General features: G+C 41.1%; 2 protein-coding genes across 6 annotated transcripts in view; one reads left to right on the top strand and one right to left on the bottom strand.

Moving 5' to 3' along the window:
• tjp2a (tight junction protein 2a (zona occludens 2)) overlaps positions 1-2696 on the top strand; it is a 37616-nt gene extending 34920 nt beyond the window's left edge. For all 5 annotated transcript variants that reach the window (XM_086052922.1, XM_086052921.1, XM_086052920.1 and 2 more), the window contains one exon: positions 78-2696. In XM_086052922.1, coding sequence (XP_085909048.1) covers positions 78-234 — 157 coding nt within the window. In that variant the 3' untranslated portion in view covers positions 235-2696. The remainder of the gene's footprint in view (positions 1-77) is intronic.
• LOC147135204 (amyloid-beta A4 precursor protein-binding family A member 1-like) lies at positions 1628-22746 on the bottom strand. Its single transcript, XM_086052925.1, has 13 exons — positions 22321-22746; positions 9365-11210; positions 8687-8923; positions 8554-8593; positions 7836-7981; positions 6811-6843; positions 5652-5738; positions 5254-5454; positions 4297-4476; positions 3544-3756; positions 3344-3463; positions 2361-2501; positions 1628-2108 (listed from the first exon to the last, which is right to left on the bottom strand). Exons 2-13 carry the CDS (start codon positions 11150-11152, stop codon positions 2037-2039), a joined length of 3258 nt encoding a protein of 1085 aa, XP_085909051.1. The 5' UTR covers positions 11153-11210; positions 22321-22746; the 3' UTR covers positions 1628-2036.
• Positions 22747-25409: the final 2663 nt, after the last annotated feature.

Below are 25409 nucleotides of genomic sequence, written 5' to 3'. Positions count from 1 at the left end.
AGAAATAAGCAGCCTCCATTTGTCCGATCAAGCCGAAGAGCTTCCTTACTCACTGCGCGTGTTTGTGCCTTGATCAGTTCCAGCTCCAATCCGGAGCCGCAGACTCCATCCAGGCAGCAGTACTCTGAAAGCAGAGCCCACGAAGACGATGAGGCCGAGTACCGCCGGCAGCTGGGAGAGCACACCAAGAGGGGGTACTACAACCCCCAGAAATACAAGGACACTGAGTTGTAACAAGTCCAAAAAAGGAGCCAATGACGTCATGATTCCACACTGCTTTGGTCGCCTGTGTGAGGAAACGCGCTGGACCGACACAGCTTCACCTCAAAAAGCTCTCGTGATTTTGTGTCTTGCACTTCCTGGGGCATGTCAGGTTCAGACACATTTACATTAGTGTGTGTTGGTAAACCAGGTGACCCGTGCACACACACACCTTTCACCTATCCTTTGGTATTCATCACTTCGCTCCGTGTATATATTATTTTAGCCTTCCTCTCATATAATTAGTTCAGGTAAGAGTCATGCATCTGGTTTTGTAAAATAATTGAACCTGGTGATTTTCTTTTTGAGTATGCAGTATATTGTATGGAAATCAAAGTTAAGAGAACGTAGGCATTTTAATTGTATCATGTAAAATCAAGAGTTATTGTTTGTCTGTTTCACTGCTACCACGAATAGCAGTGCTCATCCCCATAGATAGAAAATAAGGTCAGTCATGTGATTTCGTGTGTACCTCTACCCAACTTTACATTGGAGATCACTGTGCACTGGGGAAAATAGCACACGCTCAAGTGCCTTGTCTTAAGAGGATGTTTGAAAACCAATAAATGATAGCGTGACTGCAGATAATGGACTGAGCATCGAAAGCTCATAATGGTATGAATGGAGAAAATCGGAGTAGTTTGAGATAAATTCCCTTTTTGTTTTTCACATCTGCTTCGGTTGCTGTGGAAGCATGTGACCCTTTTATCAATGAAAAACTAATATTAAAATGTGGGGGAGTATCTCTTAAATACATATTTATAGCTTGCAAGTCACAAAGTTAAAAGCTGAAAAAGTTGACAAAAACACTGAAATATTTTTTTAACTTTTAATATTATTTTTCTTGGGAAAGGTTTTTTCTGGTGCCAGTAGATTAAGTACTGTATGCTGAAACGTAGATTTGACCGTGCGGGTCAAAGTAACATTAGGGTTGGATTTCTGGGAACAGCATTTATATTCTGTCATCAAGCTTCTTGCAACCACAGACAGACTTTATAGATTTTATAAAGTATATTCTCTCAAGTCAAATCAATCAGTGGTATGTGGTGAAGACAATCATGGTGGTTTGATAGTGTCCTTTAAATGTATGTTTTTCTTTTTTTAGTTTGTGTTGTCGACACTGGGGGATTTCAAATAAATATTTTTTTTTACGTTAAATATATTTGACAAGTGTTTTGGTTTTGTTACTAGAGGATTTTGGAACGTTTGTGTTCACCATGAAAGGAGTCATTTATACTCCTAAGTAGCGCGAATCTGAGTCCATGTATATTACAGATTCATTCTGACTGAATTGAAATCTTCAGTAGTGAGTGAGTGAGTTCAATAGTGAGGCATCCACTTGGATGTCAAATACAAAACCAGGTGGTATTGGTGATTGCCTTCAGTTTATTTAGCAGAAATGAACATGCTTTGCTTCACTTGTTTTAACATTTGGGTTGCCCTGACAATATTAAGGTCCAACATTATGTAGTGTACATTCAGATATTACAGCTATTCAACCAAAAATAACATTTACTCTGTGTGCCGCCTACATATGCACAATAAGACCATCGATTTATCTTTGGTCCAACATACTGTACCACATCACAGGAGCACGTGGCTCAAATTAAAAAATAAATAAATAAACTTGTTACGCTGTTGATGTCTATGTTGTTGTGCACTGTACAGATTAAGGCAATTAGCGTGACGTCAAACAAGATCGCTAAGACGTGGAAGCTACTTAAAGGAGTGAAAGCTGGATGAACAGACAGCAAAGGGGCGTGATGAAGGTGTGTTCAGATGTAGACGGGTTGCTCCTGTGCTGTAAGCAGGCGGTACATGGCTGCAGGCATCGTCTTCATGTGGATCTGGAACAGAGACGGCCAACGTTTTATATTGACGTTCAACTCAAACTCAGGACAATATGCCGACTTAAACTTGACGCCATATTGCTTTTTCATAGCTTTTATCTCGTTCATTCTCATTACAACCAAAATTGGTTTGAATGTAGAAATAATATAATTGTCCTTGTAAAAGGTGTTTTAAGTGTTTTCATGAATTTATATAGTACTGTATGAATTTCAGTTTTTGAATTGAACAAGTGAAAAGAATAAACGTACCTCTCCCATGGCGTTTGACAGGATCTGAACGATCCTCTCGTGAGGTGTCGCCACGACACTCTGACTGTTGATTTCAATGATGCGGTGGCCAACGCGTACGCCGCCCCTCTCTGCGATTCCACCCCTCATTAGGCTGCAGATCTGCACACAAGCACCACACGCAACCGTGCGCATCTATGAAACAACGGGTATCTGAAAGAAGAGCTGTCACTCAAGTCAGACTTAAGTCGATATTTTTACATACGTGGACAAAATTGTTGATATGCTGTACCTTTGTTCATGAAATAATAAAAGAGAGAATGGTAATACATGAAAATAAAAGACTGAAAAATGAGATATTGCTTTTCACAACAGAATTATTTCTTTTTTTTTAACTCATGAATAAGGCCTGGCAAAAAAGAAAGTATTGTTCTCCTAGAATTGAATACAACTAGAATGAAAATAATGTAACCATAGAAATGTTCAACCAAAGTGTGTTAGGCTTATCACAAGAACACATTTTTCAGGACCATATATTTTCCTAGAAAATAGCACGATAAACAACGTGTGCTTTTTGCCACTGATATCATGATGATGTTAGAGCAAAGGAAATGTAAGTACATCCTTTTTAACCCTAGAACACTAACGTCAGGTGATTTTCACCCACACAATTTTTTAATATGATATTTTGTATTGGGAAATTAAAAAAGACAACTTCCAATTTGGCATATATATATATATATATATATATATATATAAAATGTATACAGCATAGCAGGATACAAGCCCTTTAATATTATTCCCAATACATGCTGTGCCTGAGCAAGATTGTGTGCTTTGACAAATTGATGACTTGCTTAACCCAACAGATGGCTAGGCTCTACTTACTTCAAATTTAGTGGGGACTTGACCTGACTTGCTCCATTTTTGACACAGTCATTTCTACAAGAAGACAAGTGTTTCCACACAAGAAACAAAAGTTTACTCTCTGGTGAAATACTCACAATGCCGTTCTGCACACTAAAGCCCAGTTGATATCTGAGGTCCGGCCTGCGAATGAGCACCATGGTAACGGGCGGACACCGCACAATGTTCATCTTGATCCTGCACTGAGACTTAAGCCCCTTGAGGAAGATTGAATTATATTAGTTAAAAGAAAAGATGACTTTAGAAGAGTCCGAGAATTATAACTTGGCCAACGTACCTTGATGATGCTCTGGCAGGTGCTGAGTGGCAAACCCACTAGACTTGTACCGTTGATGGTCATGATCTGGTCGCCAATGTTGAGTCGACCGGACTTCTCTGCTGGGCCGGCGTGCATCATACTGGCGATGATGACGGTGGGGAGGATGGACCCCCAGCCCGATTCCACTATCACCACACCCAGAATCTCCCCCTTCTGCTTCTCAATGTAAACCTGTGGGCAAAGGAAACAAGACTGACTTTTTCATCTTATTGTTTTACCTTCATGGCTTAGAAGTGTTTTTCAAAGAGATATTAAATGTAATTATTGATTATTTATTGCTGCGTTAGTGTAGGTAAATGATCGACTATGGTGTGATCCGACTTTGGGTCATGTTTCTGTGATTTTTACAGAATTGCATTGAAATTTTGTAACTATAAATTTATCATCATATTTATCATAAACTACCTGATTGATGCGCCTACATAATTCTTTAAGTATATTTCATTTGAAAGTAATTGTTAGTCATTTTCTTCGCTGACTGGCTGGGAGCAATCGCACCATTTTGTTTTATCTCATCTCTTTCAACAGCAGCTCCTTGTCCACTGAAAGGCAATGGGCTACCTACCAATAATTCATTGATCATGTATCACATTTACTGATGTTATGGAAAGCTAAATTGCTACAGTAATGTGTTGAGCTGAAAACGTTTGACTCAACCCAGGATAGCATGAGAGTCACCAGCACTTTGCTGCCACCTGCTGGTTCACTTACATCTCTACAGTTCTCAGACTTGGAGAAGTGGATGAGGTCATCATTGTACATGTCCTGAGTGTTGAGTAGGTCGCTGTACTCCCTCTGACTCAGATCCTCGGGATCAATGCCGTTGGCCCTGAGGAACTCCTGATAGGCCACACTGAAGGACTGTCCAATCGACTGCGCAATAAGCTGGGCCTGAAGAAGAGACAAAGACATTCATCTTGAGAAAAAAAAAACTCAAGATGGCTCATGTACCTTTTTCCTATGATCGCAACCTTGAAAGAGACATATTTTAGAAAATGTCATTTAAGTGCACAATTTTCTTTGGAGGTGGGGGGGTGCACGATGGAGGGGGGTTGACAATATAAAAGTAAACTAACTGACGTGCAATTCGACAGAGTGGTGATTGCTGCCTCCATAAGTGAAAATACAACAGAATTTTTAAATAAACAAGTAGTGGCTATGCGCATGCGCCATTTATTTGCAGTTTAGACATGGAGGGGTGAATTTCCCCTCCTCTGGGGTGTTTCAGTCTCCAAAAATTACCATTAACTTCACAAAGTCGCTAGCTTGATTGCTCAACGCAAACTTAATGTAAAATAAGTAAATAAATAGAGCAAAATCCTAAGTAAGCTTCGCTTTATAGCATGCCCCTGTTGTGAAAGTAATGAAAGCTGCAAAAGCAGTATTATTATCATTATGCCCTGCCATTGCTTGGCATGTGCCCCCGTCTCTTGCCCAAAGTCAGCTGGGATAGGTTCCAGTTCACCAGTGATGCTGATAAAGATAAGTAGAATGTAAAATAGATGTAGTGAGATTATTCTTATTCCTTAGTTTTAGTCCTGCTGTGTCCAGACATGATACATCAATTGTTTTTAACATGATATCAGCTTGAAAATCCAAACTTTTTAAACTTGAATTTGTATCTAACAGAACAGAACGATAGCATCAAATAGCCACGCAATAACTCACATCTTCCGACTCAAAGACGTGACAGATCATCCTGTAGAGCCGTCTGTCATCATTGGACATGGTGGTTTGCTCAGCCGTGTGCTCCAAGTTTTCCTGCACGCTGCGGGAGCGGACCATCTTCCCCCGGGCCATCAGGACCACCATGTTGCCGATGTCGGCAATGTAGGAGATGGTCCTCAGTGGCAAATCCATTAATGACTCCTGGTAGCACACAAAAAAAGGACATGTTGATGTTCAGAAAAAGTTATTCAAAGTTGCCAAGTGCCATACTATAATAACACGTTTGCTCCTTTTGGGCAATTTTAAAGTATCGCATGTCAGATCAAGGCCATTATAACATGCTACACAACTGCAGAAACACATTTCCTTTAAGTACTAAAAAGCTAATGTTACTCTACCTGAGTATCTGCATTGAGAACTTTGATTCTTTGCGTGGACATGAAAAGATCCACCTCAGCAGTACATGGAGTCTCACTCTCAGGACTCTACAGAAATGTCAACGTAGACAGGGACAGATAAAATCAATAGAGGAAAAAAAGATGAGGGAAAATTAATTAAAATACCCAGTAAAATGAAGAGGAAAATGTAAAATCCGAATTAGCTAAACATGACCCTCCAGCACAAAAGAGATAGACCACTTGAGCCAAATTTATAAATTTGAGATACGTTATACGTTTTTTGAAAAGACATTAAAAATGCTTTCCAAATGATACTGTATATAAATTGAGGAATTTGTGTAATATTTGGTTAAGATATGTCCATTTAAAGACCGGGAATTAAATAGCCAGAGAAAGGGAAAATTGCTATCAAAGGTGGTGAAGCGGTAGCACTGACCAGATATAAATAAAATTAATACCACTTATGTCCCATAACATGACCATTATAATGACAAGGTTTTGTACGGATATCCCAACAGGAACTTGCATGAATTAACATTTTTCATTGATTTTTTTTTCTTTTTCAACTACCTTGAAAAAAATGATATTATTATTTTTATATTGTTTTAATTGTTACTATTTCGGAAATCATTTTGTCTCCGGAAGTGTCGCATGACAAAAATGGGACTGGAGCAAGGTAATTCTGAACAATCTGTAGCGGCCTTTCAGTGTTAGCCGAGCAAAAATGTTTGTTTACCCCGCAGTATTATGGCCTCTTGTTGGTTCATACGTGTAATGACATTGAAAATTAAATCAATGGTTTAGGTTTTCTGTTGCTACCAGACTTGATGTGGTGTTCTGTCATGAAGATAACGCTGCCCCCTCTCAAGACATCAAGGTAATAAATTCACATCAATTCTAACTGGGAAGAGATGTATGCTTACTTTTCTGGTGTTTCAATCACAAATCTGAAAATCAGTCATTTTCACATAGTCAGTCAGTTAGTCACGTGAGTGCTTTTTGGGTTCTAGCTCAAAACACGGCCGTGCGTCTTCCAATTGGTTTCGAGCTGGAGAGTCACATATGAGCAGATGTTTACCTTTCACAATGCTAACGATACAACAAAACTTACATTCAAATCAATTTTCCATTAAAAAAAGAGAGGTGAGAGATAACTTACCTTTTTCCTGTTCTTTGCCTGCTTCTGAGCCGCCTGCAGATATATAGAACAGAACTCATGAATCGATAGTAAAATTGTATACATACATTAATTTTATAGCACACACACCTCCGCAGCCTCACACTGCCCCCGAAAAGCACCACATTCGTAATAGAGTGTTACTACGACAGTAAATGTTATGAGTTGGACGTTTTATTTGTTGTGCCCTCTATGAGTGTGCCCGTTAATGCACGACACATCATTGACACCTCGTCAGTTACACTTTCTGTCTATACTTGGTTGTTTTTCCATGGGCGTGGGGTGGTGGTTTCTTTCAAATTAGATCAGAGGAATAGGATGGGGCAAGAGATGTTTGATCAAGTGCTATTTGATACACATATCCAGTGAATCATGCTTAATATACTGTACCGTTCGTTTCTAAGGCTCTCATTGAGACAATGCCCTAGAACTGTCAGTCAACTATCCAGAAAGAGTTCCTATTAGCTCATCTTTTCCTTAGCTCATCTTTCGTCTGATTTTCATCACTTCACTCTTTATAAAGGATTCCACCTTACTCCTCATTTATTAAGATACACTGATAAATAAGAAAAGATATACAGCATATAGGGTGCCTATACGTTGCATTTTCAGCATGACGAAGTTGCGTGCCTGAGCAGAGCAGATCTAAATACAGATTCAAAAGTTTCAATTTGCGCTGAGTTGATTTAAAAATGTTCAACATTGAGCTCATTGAAAAAAATTCTGAACAACACATATTATTTTGGTGATTTAAAAAGAAGCTAAAAATAGACCAGAATGAGTCGCAAATAAGCCACATTTTTGTTGAAGCCACAGGAGTCAAATTTGGTGAAAAATGTTGTGGCTTGTAGTCTGAACTTTACCGCAACTTAATGGCTAAACTATCATTTTGATCACAATATTTGCATTTCATAGAGACAGGGCTGTGCTGCTGCAAAACTTCACTGTCTGACTGTACAAAAAAAAAAAAAAAAAAAGGAATCATCACAAACATCCAGTATCCTTACCCGCACTCTGTTCATGGCTTCTTGTGCCTGTTGCATGCGGGCGCTCTTTGTCGGTGTCCTCTCAGACAGCAGGTGCGTGCATCCCAGGTAGGTTGCGGCAAAGATGATGCCATCGATAAGGTCATCGGGGTCACATGGTCCCGGGACTACGCAGGTGAAATGCCCTCATTAGGACCAAAAATGCATACGTACTACAAAATTAAATGGAGAAATGTAATGGGGCATTTGTAATCTTATTTTCATGCCCAGTGCAAGTCTAGCGCAAAGCGCAGTCGAACTGTGTGTATGGATAGAGTTTTCTTTCTTTTTGGTATTTTCCTAAAATGTGCACAGGTAGAATTGGGGTAACAGGGTGTTTGCGCCATTGCGCGCCATTGTGGGATGAAACGTAGCCGAGTCGTAGTAGCATCCGTTATTTTCATTCCAATCATGCCGTGCTTGACATTGCCGGGGATAAAAATAGACGCGTTAGGGTCCGTGTATAATATTGACGTGCGTAAAGTGCATTTATAGAGGTAAACTGCAAGATCTCCCCTTGTGGATGATGTAGACGGCCGGGCACGTGACATGGGCGATTTTTTTGTGAACATGCATACATACACGGTACAAATCTTAATATGTACAAATGTATTGTAATGTACTGTGTGTGTACTCATGTGCATGCGTGCGTGTGTGCATTTTCACAGAGTGGCAGAGGTGAGCATAAGTGTCGACTCACCGTCCACAAATGTGGGAAACTGAGGAAGAGATCTGCGAATCTATACAAAAAAAAAGCACAAGAATCTTACATGAACAACTGAAATCTTTCACACGTAAGGGCTTTCTTGTGTTTCAGTTGATGATGACATCACCTCTTGGACCTGTTGTTGTGGATGCTGAAGTGGATGCTGTTGGTGATGCTGCTGTGGCTGTGTTTGATTAGGCTGCACGTATGGTTGCATCACGGAATCCCTCTGATGTGACTGGCGGCCTTGGGGCTGATGCTCGCGATATTGTTGGGAGTGGCCTGCTCTGGACTCGACATTCAGCGGACTGCCAGACTCCTGATCTGACACTGAGGCATGCTGGGAAGGAGACCTGGACACTGACTGGGAGAGGGTAGAAGAAGAACAAAGTGGTAGGAAACAAAAGGAAGAAATACAATTTGTGAGTCAGAATAAACACTACCTGCGATGAATCAAAGACTGTGGTGAATGACCATGACAATTTGTTATAGAAACGTGGGTCTTCTTAAAGTGCTACCAAGCATGCAGTAGTTAAACAATATTTGGAGTTATTTATTTTACTAGTAATTATGTCCAACCCGGTTTCTAAAAAATGTAAGTTCAGAGTCATCAGAAATTTGGCTTGATCGAGGGCGAGAGAAACAGACAGTCTGACTTGCTTGCATTCGTACATAGAGTAAGGGGTCAATTAGGGTTTTCTCTAAAACATAGTGTATATGTAAGAGCTTGTGTTCACTATGACTGAAACATTAGGCAAAAGGCTCATTAAAACAGAACAACATGAAAAATGGGGGTTACACTTACATGGCCTGCCATCATATGGAGTGGGTCGACTTCCTCTGTAGGGCTAATCTCCTGTCTCATTACCCAAATGGGTTCCACAGGCTGGTCGGGTGTGTAAGGGGACCGTATCGTCTTGGTCTTAACCTCCTCAATGGCCTCCCTAATGTCTTTTATTACTAGGCTGATGGCGTCTCCCGGGACCTTTGCACCTTCTTCAACCGAGAGACCAACCTCATCCTTGGTCTCTCTTGAGCTGCTCAGCGCGGATGATGAATGTTTCGTCTGTGTTTCTGCTGGCCTAAAACTTTTCTGGATGGGGCTTTGAGTAGCGCTGCCTCCTTCTCCATCAGACTGACCATCATAGTGGTGCAGCCGGCAGCCGACGGAGCTGTCCACTTGGGCGGGGTGGGAACCTCGGTCTTTGCCCCGCCTTGGTGCATGATGGGAGCCCTTGATAGGGGAGGATTTTTGGACATTCTCCTGTCTATGGCTGGTAAACGGCTCGCGGTGGGACCCCGGCTGGGCCTCATATGGCTCGGACTTCTGACGAGACTGCACGCGAGGTTCTCTGAGTGCTTCAGAATAGGAAGTCGTCAGGGGTTCTGGAAAAGATTTGGGATGGGATTTTGTCTCTGAATTATCTCCCGGCTCCACGTAAGACTTTTGGTGGGACTCCGTATAAAAGTCTGCATAGGTTTTGGGATAGTATTCCTGGGGTGATTCGGAGCACTCATCGTCATCTTCAGGCAGCGTGTCATTGTCGGGCAGAGGGCTTATACTGGCTTCTTCACTGAAGTGATCCAGCTGCGGGAAAAGCTGTGCATCCGGAGATGATGGTGGGGTAGGGGACTGGAGTGGTGGTGGGCTATGGAGAGGTCCATCGTTACTAAGTGAAGCAGCACTTTCAGTATCTGAGCAAAGATCAGTGATTTCACTCCCCTGAGCTTCAACATCTAGAACGTCAGCATCCATCTCGTCCTCCTGATTTTCCACTCTCTTGTCCACACATACCTCTCTTCCATCTTGAACTGCCTGTGGGTGGTCATAGGTGCAGCAAGAGTGACCTGTGCTCGAGTGCTGATCTGCTTCATTCTCCGCGGGTCCTGGTTCTTCATTCTCCTTAACTTCTTTTTCACAGATCGCAGCACTTTCTTGGAGGTCTGGTTTGAAGTCACGACGCACTGGTCCTGGTGAGAGGTGGGTTGGGGTGACCACGGCAACAGGGGTCTGGTGGGGAGATGCTCTGTCCAGTAATGGTTCCTTAGAAAGACCATCTGTCATTTTTTGCTGTACTGTCATTTCTGTATGACCATCGCTGTGGTCTGAAACAGATAAAGATTCCTGCATCTCCTTGATTAGCGGCCGCTGCCTTTGACCTTTGAGCCTCGGATTCGGGTCACCACAACGGCGGTAACGGGTAACAGCGGGCCGAAGCTGCTGGACAGGACGTGGTTCAGTGTTTTGACTATCGTGAGAGAGAACATCCTCTGGAATAGAGCCAGAAAAATTCGTCGGACTTTGGCCTTGCCCTTGTACTGATGGTGGACGCCGGCGTTGCCGTTGTGGGCCACCACGACCTGCAGGTGTGTAGTGATGATAAGGAGGTTGAAGATGGTGGTGATGATGATGCTGATGATGTGGATTCAACTCTCCATCTTGACTGAGCATCTGACATGGCCTCCAGGGTCGACGTACAGGAGGCTCTCCAGGCACTGAACCATTATTCTGCCTCGTCCTCTGAGAAGCTGAGGCTACAGGGCATTCCTCGTCCGCTTCTCCACTCCCCTCTTCTGGGTATTTCTGGCTCATTTTACTGGGGTAGTTTGACTCCAATTCTTAAAACATACCTTTCACCTACATGGAAACCCTTCAGACACAGAGACAGAGGACAATATCAACAAATGATCAGACAAATCCATGGAAAGGTTGAAAAGTGACTGTCCGAAAAAAGAATAAGATGTAAGACCTGGGACAGGTGCATCAGATTACGACACATATTTGTTCTTAAATCGAACATACCATTTTTTTTCAAGTCTGTTCTGTTAATCAGTTACAGCTGTGATCTTTCAGACCTACCGTATTTTCCGGACTATAAGTCGCTACTTTTTTCCTAAATTTTGAACCATGCTGCTTATATAAAGGTGCGGCTATTGTGGGGATTTTACTTCCACCGCTAGGGGCGCTCTAACCGGAATTAGAATCAAAACTAAGAAAAAAATAATGCAAAGAAGAATACGCTACTTTTTCTTTAGAAGACTAAGAGCTAAGTATTTGGAGATGGAACTTGGTGTAAAAAGTTACAGAATTACTGATCTATGCCATTTCTCCTCATTTGGGTCACAAGAGAAGATTATATCAACCGACTTTGGGCTGCAAGGCGGGGTAGAACCTGGACTGGTTCCCAACGAATGGCAGACCACACAGACAAAAAAAAAAAGCATCCACTCACATTCACATCTATTGACATTTTAGAGTCTTCAATTGATCTGACAAGCAAATTTAACTCATTCAACTCCATGCATAAGGGCCAGGCCAAGACAGCTTGACTGCAGTGAAGCAGTGCTCCTAACGCACCAGTGTGCCGGAAAACTACATGAGCAGCCAAAAGATTATAAAAATGAACAATACAATCGGGCAGTGTAATTTACTAAGTAAAAGACATTTATTTTCTGCCGGATTATATCAATGATGCTGTATTAATATCAAGAAAAATAAATCCCCTGGTACTGGTATGGTTCCTCAGTGCACTTTCAACCATGTTCACACAACCACCACAGCTGGCAGAACGAGAGGAGACCAAAGGTCAAAGAGAAGTCAGGGTGGGAAGACAAAAAGTGATATTTTGCTGATGTTGGATAAGAACTGACACAGAGTGATGAATAGGCCGGTAATCTGAATAATAAGTGTCCTGGGAGTTACAGGGCCAGTTGTGATGCTGATTAAATATGATGAGTCTATCAGGGTCTCCATCAGTTATTTCCTGTAGTATCCTTTGCTGTGTATTGTGATGAGAGAGTACACTCAGAACATATCTTTACTGATTAAGGAAAACCAGAAAAGGAACAAATGTGCAGAATGATATCTAGCTTTGTTTTGTTGTTTAAAATATTCCACCCAAGAGGGGATTATGATATTGATTTGTCAGGATTTATACCTCATTGTTATTCCCTATCATATAATGTGAAATTGCGAATGATTGTGTGAGCGTGAAATAAGATAATTGCATGAAACAGTTCAGGAGAGATGACGTCATGAAACTCGTCAGTGTAGTCATGAGGTGGTCACAAACCATCCTGCTGCAAACGCTCCCGGCTACTTAATGGGAGCTGATTTGTTGCATGCTCTCCTTTGTTTTCCACAAACAACCTGCATATGCATAGTGTTGACCCATTACTTAAGTTTCTGGAGAAAATACAAGCAGGGGAACCATCTGTGAACGAATGTGCACGTGTGTTTACTGCAACTGTTGCTTGCTCTTAGAATGTTTTTTAGCACTCTATGTGCATTAAAAAAGCAATATAAATAATGGATATTTGATACAATTTATTATTTAAATGTGTAATTTAAAGCAACAAAAAATTGAGAGGCCACCTTTGAGGAACTTTTTAATGGAAGTGAGCTTGAAGAAGTGGCTCTCGAAAAAAAGACGAAATTCCAATCACTATTTCAGTGACATTTGTGTTAGTTGTCGAGGCCGCAGATCCTACTGGGAGGCCTATGTCGACGTTGGTCATAATCAATTGAGTCAACAGGTTCCTGAGGATAGCAGCATCAAAGACAACTGACTCTGTTCAGGGCAAAGGTACAGAAACATGTAGTATGCCACAAAATTGGAAGCATGGAATTGTCCTGTTAATATAGGCTTAAGAGTCAGAGGAAGTATTTAAATTATTAATTCACTTAAAGCGGAAGTCAAACCAAACATTTCAAGAATATGTTCCCAGCAGGCCCACTAGTTGAAACACGGCATTCTGATAAATATTTAGTTTATGGAATAAGTGTTAATCCACTCGTTTTTAGCCATCTCCGGGGGCGGCCATTTTGTCTTCTTTCGACTGAAAATGACATCACAACTGCTCACAACGACCAATCACGGCTGACCTGTTTTCTTAATCTGAGCCGTGATTGGTCGTTGTGAGCAGTTGTGATGTCATTTTCAGTCAACCAATCACAAAATGGCCACCTCCTGAGACGGCTAAAAACTAGTGCATTTTACTGCTTAATTTATATTCCACAAACGCAAAGAATGCCGTGTTTCAACTAGTGGGCCTGCTGGGGAACTTATTCTTGAAGAAAATATGTTAGGGTTGACTTTGTCTTTAACTAAAAGTAAAATGAAAACTCATCACTGTCTGACAATATGATACACATCACCATAAGGTGGGGTCGGGGGTTCAGTAATCAAATACGGATCGAAAAGGGACACAACAAACCCAGGGCTGAGGTTAATAAGGTCCCCAAAGTTGATCTTGTAATCTGACCACAAACCCCAACTGCCAGGGTGGACTGAGAGGCTGCTGCGTGATCCTCTCTGCACAGAGTTTGCGTGGTAGACGCCAGGCATCTTGGAGAGAGGCTCAGCAAGGAGGGCTTGGCCCAGCCGCAGATGGCCCAGCAGAGCGGCGGTATATCTGCAGGGCCTTGAGCAGAGTGCTACACTTCCATCTGTCAGGGTGCAGTGAAAGCTGCAGGGTGGGGGATTTGCTAACCCATTAACTCACTAATCCACTCCTGACAAACACCCACTGACGGAACACGTGCTACTTGGGCATCTAAGGACCTTGAGTGAGCTATCATGCGCAGTGTCAATAAGTAGATATTTACATTTTGAGACGCAAGTACACTTTCATTTCACTCCCCATTTCACAAGCAAATCAGTTACAGGAATGTGAAATCAGTCATTAGTGCTTGTCTAACAAAGGCGATGTGAAGTGAATGTTTGTTAAGGAACATTGGCTCAATTTGAAATCCATCAACTATTGTTTAACTCTTTGTAAATTTATTTTTACCATGTCTTTACTTAATTACCAAGATACAGTGCAACTGATACAGTTAACGGGAGCGCCAAATATATATATGATTTTTAAAATACAGTTTTGTTGTTTTTGGATTAACTTCTAAGAAATAAAAAATTATACATACTGTATTTTGAAAATTATCATCTTTAATTATAAATGGTAATTTATTACGTTAAAAAAATTGTCAAAGCTATATGGCCCTCTGTGGAAAAAATGCTTGCCCCGCTTGTTAAATCATGAATTGTGGCTAAACATTTTTTGTAAAGATGAGTTCATCTTCACTGACCACACCCAACCCTGATTATCTCCACACTGGTTCAGTTACGAAATCACTTAAATAGAACCCAGCGGACAAAATGAAGTTGGCCAAAAGATATCACAAATTTGCAACAAAATGCCACGCTCCAAAGAAATTCAAGAGAAGATGAAATATAAATTGAAATCTATCAGTCTGGAAAGAGTTACAAAGCTACCCTGAACGCTTTAGGACTCCAGCAAACCATGATGAGAGCCATGATCCAAAAAAAAAGAGAAAACACGGAAAAGTGTCAAACCTTCCCAGAAGTGGCCTACAGAAGCAACCCAGGACAACATCTAAAGAATTGCAGACCTCCCTCACCTCAGTTAAGGGTTAGTGTTCATGACTCAACATTACGGAAGAAACTTGGTAAAAAAAAAAAAAACATCCATTGGCAGAGTCCCAAAGCAAAACCACTGCTGACTAAAAACAACATAAAGGCTCGTCCTAATTTGTCCCCCAAAAAAAAAAAAAACTTTTGAAAAAAAATGTATATAGTATCAAATGTGCTAGTTATATCAGTACAGTACTTGCTATCGGTCTCAGTGACTACTCAAGAGTTGAGAACTCGTACTGGTATCCGTCTGAATAAAAGTGATATCGAAGTGAGCATCAAAGTTGACTGACCCTACTCAAGATTACACTAAAACTTACAAGAACACTTTACAATGGTGCAAAGGATTGTCCAATAAAATGAGGGGTATGAATATTTTTTAAAAAGTAGATTAAATAATGAAAATGCCATATATGTCATGTCATGTCATCTTCCAAACCGCTTATCCTATATAGGGTCGCGGGGAGTTGCTGGAGCCTATCCCAGCCGTCAATGGGCGAAGGCAGACTACACCCCGAACTGGTCGCCAGCCAGTCGCAGGGCACACATAGACACTGTCACTGAGCGGGAATCGATCCCACGCTGCCCGCACACAACTCAGGCGTGTGTACCACTACACTATCAGCGGACTGCCATATATGTGTTATTCTGTTTTTTTTTAAATACTTTCCCACACGTCATTTGTCATTTCCACTCAATCCAAGAAAATAAACCTTGGCTGTTGTATGAATAATTTGTGCCTATGTGTTACTCCATATGTGAGATGAAGGCATAATTTGACATTCAGAATTTTCAAATGATTGTTGAGGCAGTAACAGTGTGTTATGCAATATCAAGAAAAAGTGGATGCACAAAAAGACATCAAGTATTACGCAAGTGATATCTGCCTTGTATGATGGTGCAATGACCCACATTATCAGGAGTTGCACCCAAAGCCAGAATCAAATACTGTACTGCCCTAACATGAATATCATCTGAAGTTTTTGAGACAAAATACCTGTCTGGACCTTACGGAAACAAGTAGCTGATTAATATGTTTGTCAACCATCAGATAGTGTATTTGATAGCAGATTACACCCTGGATTGGTCAGCAGTCAATCACAGGGGACACTGTAAAGATAGACTGAGAGTTCACGCTCAACATTCACACCAACAGTCACTGCGTGTGGCTCAGTCTCATGGTGGCTGCATGAAAAGTGAGTCTACCTCTACATCAGTGATTCCCAACCTCTGTGCCGTGAGAGTTCATCAGGAGTGCCGCAAGAAATTAGTGATTTACCAATTATTATATCCCGACCATTTCACTTACAACATTTTGGTCTTTTGGTGACTCTGAGAGCTAAAAAGGAAGTCAGCAGGCAGGTTTGAGAGCATTCTCTATTTTGGCTCCAGTATGCTAGCCCTAACTAAGGAAATTAGAATGGCTGCCTCAGTAGAAATGCTTAAATCTCGACTTACTGGGAGACATACTCTGAACCCTCACATTTGTTTTAAGCACAAATGTTGTGCAACTATCCTTTTGCCCTGCCTTACACCTAGATTTTGGCCTGTTTTACTACCGCTTCTCTTCTGCCTTTATTTGGTGGTATGCTGTGAGATTTTGCTAATGTCAAATATGTGCCTTGGCTCAATAAATGTTGGGAAACACTGCTCTATACCATCTGTGACTAACTGCAAAAGATCTAATCATTTTTCAGAGAAAACATTTAGACAGTTGGATGGAAAAAACAACATTTCGCATAATCATCTTTATATTGGTTTAAAAATATATTTGCTAGAGCCACGATTCACTCATTTGACATCCCTTGCAAGCAGCTGTGTGAATGTGAGTGTGAACGATTGTCTCAATACATGCCCTGTGACTGACTGGTGACCTGTTCGGGATGTAATTTAGTCCCCTAAACAGCAGGAGTAGTTTAGAAAACGGATGGATGGATATAACCATGGTCTAATATCCAACTGTCCGTTTTCTATACTGCTTGTCCTCATTAGGGTCACGCTTGAGCTGGAGCCTGCAGCTGACTTTGGGGGAAAGGTGTAGGAACTGGTCGCCAATCATATTCACACCAATGGGCTGTGTACAGTTTTCAATTACAGTGGAAAGTAATTTGGAAAAACTTGATGTGTCAGATTTACGTGTCATTTGGTTGTGTCTGTAAACAATATAGTGTAATCAGGGTTTTTAACTGCTGTCTTAAGGGGACGTCAACCCCAATTTTTTCTCAACAATAATATGTTCTATGTAGCCCCACAGGTTTAAAAATGGTATTCTGATTAACATTGCATTTGTGGAATATGAATTTAGTAGCACAATCTAGTGCAATTTAGTGCTCCATCTCAGGGGGCGGCCATTTTGCCACTTGTTGTCAAGTGAAAATAACATAGCAGGTGCTCAGCGAATGAGGTCGCGAACAACCATGACATGACCTGAGCTGGTCTGGATAAAAATGGGTGGATGGTAGTTCCCTTGGCTAACACCACTGCAGCTGTCGAGGCAATAATTAGCATTCCTGAGCCAAATAGATGAGTTCAACAGTATGAAATCGGCTTTTAACCAGCCAGACATGGGGCTCTGCGCAGGCAACCGAGTAGCTCTGCATTCCGCATTCACCACCGGTCAGACAGCCAAGGAGCTTGCGTCACAGTCGCCTTCTTATCAGACCTCACTCGCAGTTCATGCAGCCTTAGCTGCGTTAACGCTAATTCTGTCCGCCCGGAGATGCAGCTCGCTGTCGCTGTGCAAGTGTCCCATTCGAGTGCGTCAAGCCCCGGGCTTCGGCTTGGCGAAATTTCAAAGGTGGACTTTGAAAAATCCAGTATACCTGCATGCGACCCAAATGAAGATATGAGTGCAGAAAATGGCTGGATGGCTGGATGGATGGGCAGCCTTTGAAAAAATTACACAGTGGTACCTCTACTTACAAAATTAATTGGTTCTGGAAGAAATTAAAAAATGTTGTAAGTAGAGACGTGTTTTCCATGTAAATGCCCTAATCTGTTCCAAGCCCCCAAATATTCAGACATAAATGTTTTATAAAGCATAAAAATGCATCAAAACATGTAACAAATACATGTTACAAATAGATTATTGCAAATAAATGAGAGTTGTGCATAATGTAAAAAAACAAAGAATAGAGTAAAGAATTAAAATTATGGTCATTTACCTTTTAATTGTTGTCCTCATCCCTTTTTGTCCTCTTTGGTTCATGTGCTCTCTCAGAAGTGGTTTTTGCCTGGTGTTTTGTAAAGAACTGATTTAATAATGTGGCAACTGTCGATACATTACGGTCATATTCTTTAGCTAGATCAACCAAACGCATCCCTTTTTCATACATTTCCATTATCTCTTGCTTTGTTTATATGGACAAAAAAAACGTTTTTCTCCTTTTTTCTTTTCCTCGTCTCTAATTCACGTAAAACTATCGGAACACCTCATGGCCCGAGGGGCGAATGACGAGGACGCTGCATAGATATATCTATCATATATCTATCTATCTACCTGTCAATCTACACACATAGACACATACGGTAGAGGTCCCTCTTAGCCAATGGGATGCCAGGAAGATGCTAGGTAATAGCCAACGGCATAGCAGCTATGAGTATGTTGCATTCAGGAAACTCTGGAGCTGCGAGCAGCAGCCCATACTGCGAGTAGCAGCCCATACTTTTATCTTTCGTATCCTGAAATTTCTTTTGTAACAAGAGGCAATATTTTCCTGTTGATGTGTTTCGTAACTTGAAAATTTAGTATGAAGAGAAATTCGTAAGTAGACGTACCACTGTAGATTGAAATTTAATATGTAATGACCTATGAACAATTCATTTCATAAAAAGCCTCTCTTCTCTGCGCGTGTATTCATATGGAGGCTTATCAAAGAAAACAAACCTGGCACGAGAGAAACTGCTTGTAAAATGCTTATTTCCTCATTTTCCTATCAGACATAATCCTAGTGATATTTTCAGAGGTTGACGTAGAGATGTCCACATAAATTGGAAATGGAAATTATTAGCGATGTATGTACAATGACTTTGAATGGGGAGGGGGCCTTGGGAAGCGACAATCGTTTGCATCTGCATCAGCAAAGTTGGGAAGCGTAACAGTGTTGATTATATTTGACTTTAATGTAATCCCACTAATGTAATATAAAGCATTAAGAGAAAGTCACCATAAAATGTTTCTTTACAGGGAATATGTTCTATGCAGGCCCACGGCTCAGATTCAGAAAACAGGTCAGCCGCGATTAGTCGCTGTGAGCAGTTGTGATGCCCTTTTCAGTGGACAGCAAGTGGCAAAATGGCCGCCTCCTCAGATGGTTAAAAATGGGTGGATTTTGCTGCTTAACTCATATTCAACAAACACAATATTCATCAGAATGCTATGTTTTGACTAGTGAAGGTGCATAGAACATATGATTGCAAGGAATTTTGGGGGGTTGACTTTCACTTTAAAGCGGAAGTCTACCCAAACATATTTTTTTCAAGAATATGTTGCCAGCAGGCCCACCCGTCAGACAGCCAAGCTGATTAATTTTGCGTTTGTGGAATATAAATCAAGTAGCAAAATGCACTCGTTTTTAGCCATCTCTTCGGACGGCCATTTTGTCTTCTGTTGACTGAAAATGACATCACAACTGCTCACGACCAAGCACGGCTGACCTGTTTTCTGAATCCGAGCCGTGATTGGTCGTTGTGAGGAGTTGGGATGTCATTTTCAAGTCAACAGAAGACAAAATGGCCGCTCCCAGAGATGGCTAAAAACGAATGGATTAACATTTATTCCGCAAACAAAATATCTATCAGAATGCCCTGTTTCAACTAGCGGGCTTTCATAGAACATATTCTTGAAAAAAAATTGTTTGCGTTGACTTCCACTTTAAGTGGACATTAGTGGTGATCGTGATAGTTGACAGATTGTTGTATACTTGATTTGTGATTGTGTCAATGAGGTGACGTTCTCATTTCCCTAAATTATTTCTGCCTCATCCCACCTCACTCCTTTGTTAATCCCTTCAATCTCGGATGGAATTTCTGGTGGGAGGCGCTAGCATGTAAACAGAGGAGCAAAGACCTAGGAACGCGTAATTAGAGGAGCAAGATGAGCCCTTGGCCTGCTGCTTCAAATAAATTCGAGCCCGCTTTTCCTAAATGACGTCATTGTGTGAAGGCAAGTATCGATGCAAGTCTTTCTCAAACCACGCTCTTTCTACAGCTAGGTGTCAGTAATGCCTATGGCACGGAGTTCAATGCAGAATAATGTTAGATTCACAAAAAATGGGGACATAGTTTTGATACGCTCCTAACAATACACTGTCCTTTCCTATATTTGAAAGGAAACATCTTTTCATGCCTCACTGACTCAATGACTTAGACCACCAATGACTTAAAGAAAGGTTAAGAAGAGCTGCTTACTAGATTCGACTTTCAGGAGAGCTCAGATGTCACATGCACAAAAACGAAGATGCTGATTGGTCGAAGAGATTTGCTTAACTGCAATCGAATGCTCTTCCTAATGTACCCGGATGTCTGTCAAGAGAACTGAATTCGTATTTAGAAAAACTGAATTTATATTTGGAAAACTGAACGTGAAAATATACTGAACTTAATTTCCAGTGAAGATGAAATCCATCCATCCATTATCCTAACCGCTTATCCTCACTTTGGTCGCGGCCGTGCTGGAGCCTATCCCAGCTGACTGGGCAGTAGGTGGGGTACACCCTTAACTGGTGGGGATGAAATACAGTTCAGAAATACATTTCATAATTATTAGTTTAGTTTTAAGTTGGACTTCAATTCCAAACTAATAAATAACTAATAATTTAAAATAAATAAAATAAATAATTTCCTCGGGGGGGGGGGGGGGGGCTCCGCGTTGGGGGGGTTTGTTGGTGGCTGCCCTTCCCGCGGGGGGCGTCATCGCAGGGCCTCGTTAGGTCCAGGTGACTGGGGGCTTCCACACTAGGTGTGGGCTCTCCCCGGCTAATCTGGGCCGGGCGTCTCTGTGATAGTGGCACTCCCCGTGACCCGTGGGCTGTCATTCCCCTCAGCGTGAATGAGCCCCCCTTGGGTACCCATTCCTCATATGGTTTCTCTGTGCCTTGTCATGTCTTTTTTAACACAGTTTATCAGGTTGTGTGCTTTATGTGTGTGTGTGTGAATGTGCGAGTGCTGATATACTGGCGGAGATGTGTCTTTGGGTTTGTTGGGAGGGAGGGCGGGAGCGGCTCTTCCTTTTATGTTGCGTTTTGGACATTTTTATTGGACAGCACTTTGAGTTGCATTTTTTTGTATGAAAAGTGCTATATAAATACATTTGATTTGATTCGATTTGATTGAATAAATATAAATAATAAATTCAAATTCTGATTGTAGAATTCAGATTCAATTTGTCAAATCAATGATTCAAATTAAACAATACAAAACAAATTCAATTTATGTAACTCAAATTCAGTCTCTCAATGCAATTATTCAAGATTCAAGGCAATTCAAATTCAAATAAAAAATAGTCAAATTCTGTTTCTCGTGGCACAAATTCCAGCCCGTAGAAAACATGCAAACTCCACACAACAAGAGATTTCAATACTGAACCTCAGAACTCCAAGAAATACAAACCACAACTGCACTGTGATGCTCATTGTCCAAAAGCTATCCATCCATTTTCTATCCATTTTATCATAACGGTTGCAGGTGGTCCAATATAGGATATGGATTTTAGAAATAATAATACAAATATATATAGAGGCCTAATCAGTATTTCTAGACAGTAATGGATTAGTTTTAATTTGCTCTGTGCTCACTCAAATGTGGATTTCTTTACCTTTTAATAATTGAGTGCATCATTCCTCCTCCTCCCCTCTCCCTCTCCTCTCTGTCTCGCACGCACACACACGCAGAGTCATGTTTCTTGCACCGTGTTTGCATAACAACTACATAGCTCCAAAATCCATGAAACACATGGGATGAAATATGTCAAGTGCTTCAATCCCTTCCCGTTGCCTTGAGGATTCCCTCCCGTTAGCCGGGCTCAACTAAGCCATTTATTTGGCAGCACGATGAGAATGAAGGAGCAGCTGGGCATAAAAAATGAAACAGACAGCTTCTCCCAAACATCATAATGTTGTGTAATGGGATGCACTGTAAAATAACATGACGGGATATTTCCTGATTCATCACAGTGAAACGGTGTGTTCAAATATTATGTAATAGAGGAACAATCTGTCACCTGTCTCGATGCGCCTCCAGACGCTTACATCCGGGCAGGTGTTGTAAAAACAAGGCCTTATATAAACATTCAAACACGCAACACAAAACACAGTGGTCATCGTGTTACCTGCGTGTCAGTGGAGGACAAGTCCGGCTCCGGCCGCATGCATCCCTGCCACCTCCTCCCCCCCGTTGCAAGCTCGTTCGGTCGGCTTGCTGCGGTTCGGTTCGTCCCTTCAGACGACTACAAGTTGTCGAGCTAAAGCAGAGAGCGGAGCCCCTCCTCCTGCGCGGTGACATCACAGCGGATTAGGGATGCACAAAGCGCCTTTTACAAGCGCTGCGGATGCTGACATGCTTCGCTGCAGTCAGGAGAGGCCGACTGAGAGGATGGCTTCGTCGTCATCATCGCCAACGTCAGCATCATCGTCGTCGTCGTCATCATCATCATCATCATCATGTCAGTTAAAGATAGACCGTAAAGTCTCACGGCTTCATCTTTATCATCATCGTCATGGACAGCGGGCTGCAGTGAGATATGATCTCGGAGTGTGTCAGGTAAACACCTCCTCAATGTCACCACGAGCTGACACCGGGGGCGCTCTAACCTGCAATGTGCCCGCTAAATTGGCCTTACTGCATGGGTGGGACAACCACTCACACTTTAGTATAAATATCTTTAATTTAAGGGCAGGGTCTGTGCCTAGAAGCACAGATACCTGTGTTTAAAAGTATCGTGAACGAAAAAGTTAACTCCTACTTAAAGATGAAGTCAAGTCCAACATGTTTTATGTATGTTCTGTGCAGCTCCACTAGCCCAAACACGGTATTCTGATTAATATTGTGTTTGTAGAATATGAATTAAGTTTTTATCCATTGGCTATTTTGCCAATTGTTGTTGACTGAAAATGACATCAAAGTTGCTCAGGGCTCAGGTAACGACCAATCAAGGAACCAACATTAAGTCATCTAGTGGCCATTTGTGATATTACAACTTAAAACTGCAGCATTTCCCTGCATATTGATTGGCCGGCACCCATGGATTCACATACTCCGATTTTTTTTCCCCCTTATTTTCAATATTTTTTTCATATTTTTGATTTTTTTCCACAGTTTCTCCCATGTTTTTCCATGAAAAACAAACATACTTTATATTGATTGTTTATCAGAATTTTTTGAAGAATATTAGGGATTGTTAAAATATATAATTATTATTTTTGCTTGTATAATTAATCAAGGTTCCACTCAGGGAGCCACATGTTAGCCCACTAGTTGTCTTGTTTTAATAACAAATTTCACAGCACAGTACAGTACGGTAGGACAGATGGTGATAGCAGATAAAAAGAAAAAAGAATTATATTGGAATTGTTGTTCATTATTATTTTTCAAGCAATCTAATCGCCTTTTGGAGGCGTAAACAATTCTAAAAATTCACCAAAAGTGTGTATGCTGGTTAAAATGTTAATGTATTTCAGAGCTCTCAAACAAGAACCTTGCAAATTCACACTGAGAACATGAAAATTCCACACAGTAAGGCCAGATTCAAGATTCAAACCCGAGACCTCTCAAGTGTGAGTCAAATGTGTCGTCGCTACTCTGCCCCTCATTAAATTACAATCATATAAAATGACAAGTTCAAAAAATGTCATTGCAACACTGTTTGTGCTCTCAGACAGCCGTGTACTGTATTGTATGAACCACGATTGCGAAATGTAGCGCAGTATGAAGTAGCCAAATGGTGTTCTCTCCTGACACACTAATCCATATTTTAGTGTCAACCCCGGACCTCAGGGTGTAAATCAATAACGCCTGCGCCACTTCTGTAATATAGACGAAACAAGTCAGTTACAGCCCTCCTGTTACCTAGACAACAACCGCATGAGACAAGGATGGTGTGCATGAAAGAACCATGGCTGGCAGTATAGTGCTGCATTTGTGCATGAACAAAATGGGTATGGGCTAATGCAGAGGCAGCATGTGATCCATCCATGAAATCCTGAGGAGCTCAAACGGCTTCAAAATAGTTTAACACCGCTGTCGGGGATGATTGTCTCATAGTTAAGCTTGTTTGCAGTGAAGTCGTGGAATTCAACTTACGTCTTACGTTATGAGTCTGTTTTACGGGTGTTCAGTTTTGAGAGAGGGCATTCATAATTATTGGTGCTTTCTCCCTGCATACTTAGATTATGCTATACTGTACAATACACAGTGTCATTAGTTATTTGTCATGCTGAATGAACCCATTAAGCACATCAATGTTTCATTGGCCCATTGCAGTTTTTTTTTTTTTTTAATCTCTTCTCATGCAGAATGGCCTCAATTTAAAGCAATAGCAAAAATTTCAAACACACTCATGTGATAATGAGTACTTACAGTAGAACAAGTGACCTTGCACTATGGGCAGGGGATGTGCCACAATTGTGATGTAGTTATATTTTGAACAGCAGTAATCCAGGTTCAACATGAATATATATAATAAACTTGTCTCACAAGTCACAATCGTCTGTTTTTGTAGCGATTTCCTGACTACATGTCTGTTTGACTCTGTTCTTTCTTATCCTGGGACACCATATGTCATCTGTTTGTCATTCAAACAACAGTGGTCTTAACTGATGTATACCACCAGGCCCCACCTTTTAAAAGTACATGCATGTCCACAGACACTGCAATATATATTTCCCATGCATTATAAGATTGCAGTTAGTTTTTTTTGTGTTCAAATACATGCATAATGTGTTAAATAGAGTGTTTTTCTATGTCTAGATGTGGATTTGAATCTATCACAGTTGGAACTGGACTGTATCCCCTGCGATAAATGAGGGATTATTATATGTGGAATTCAAAAGCCTACTTGCATGCGCATGATTAATCTTCCGCATACAGTATTAACATACAAGAAGAAAAAGAAGAAAATGTAAAAGGACAGGACTGCAACTGGGAAGAACAAGAAGACATCTCTTCCACAGCCTTGTGGGAAGTCCAATTAACCATGACAAGTTTGGTGTAAACATTTCAAATTAAACCTTTGTTGTCTTAATTGTTTTTTTTTCTTCTGGAAAGATGCAAAAATGTTGTTACTAGTACCATATCTATCACTGTACTGATGAGCAGAATGGTGATCAAATCTGCAATAGCCAAAGTGGAGACAAAAGTAGCTTCTTGTTATGACGATCAAGTTGTTTGGCTCTTTCAACTGAAAACCTGATGCCAACTGAT

Source organism: Filicampus tigris, chromosome 15 (assembly GCF_054856515.1).
Source record: "Filicampus tigris isolate MCC_2025a chromosome 15, RoL_Ftig_1.0, whole genome shotgun sequence".
In the NCBI taxonomy this organism is placed as follows: Eukaryota; Metazoa; Chordata; class Actinopteri; order Syngnathiformes; family Syngnathidae; genus Filicampus; species Filicampus tigris.
This window is presented reverse-complemented; position numbering and strand designations above follow the sequence as displayed.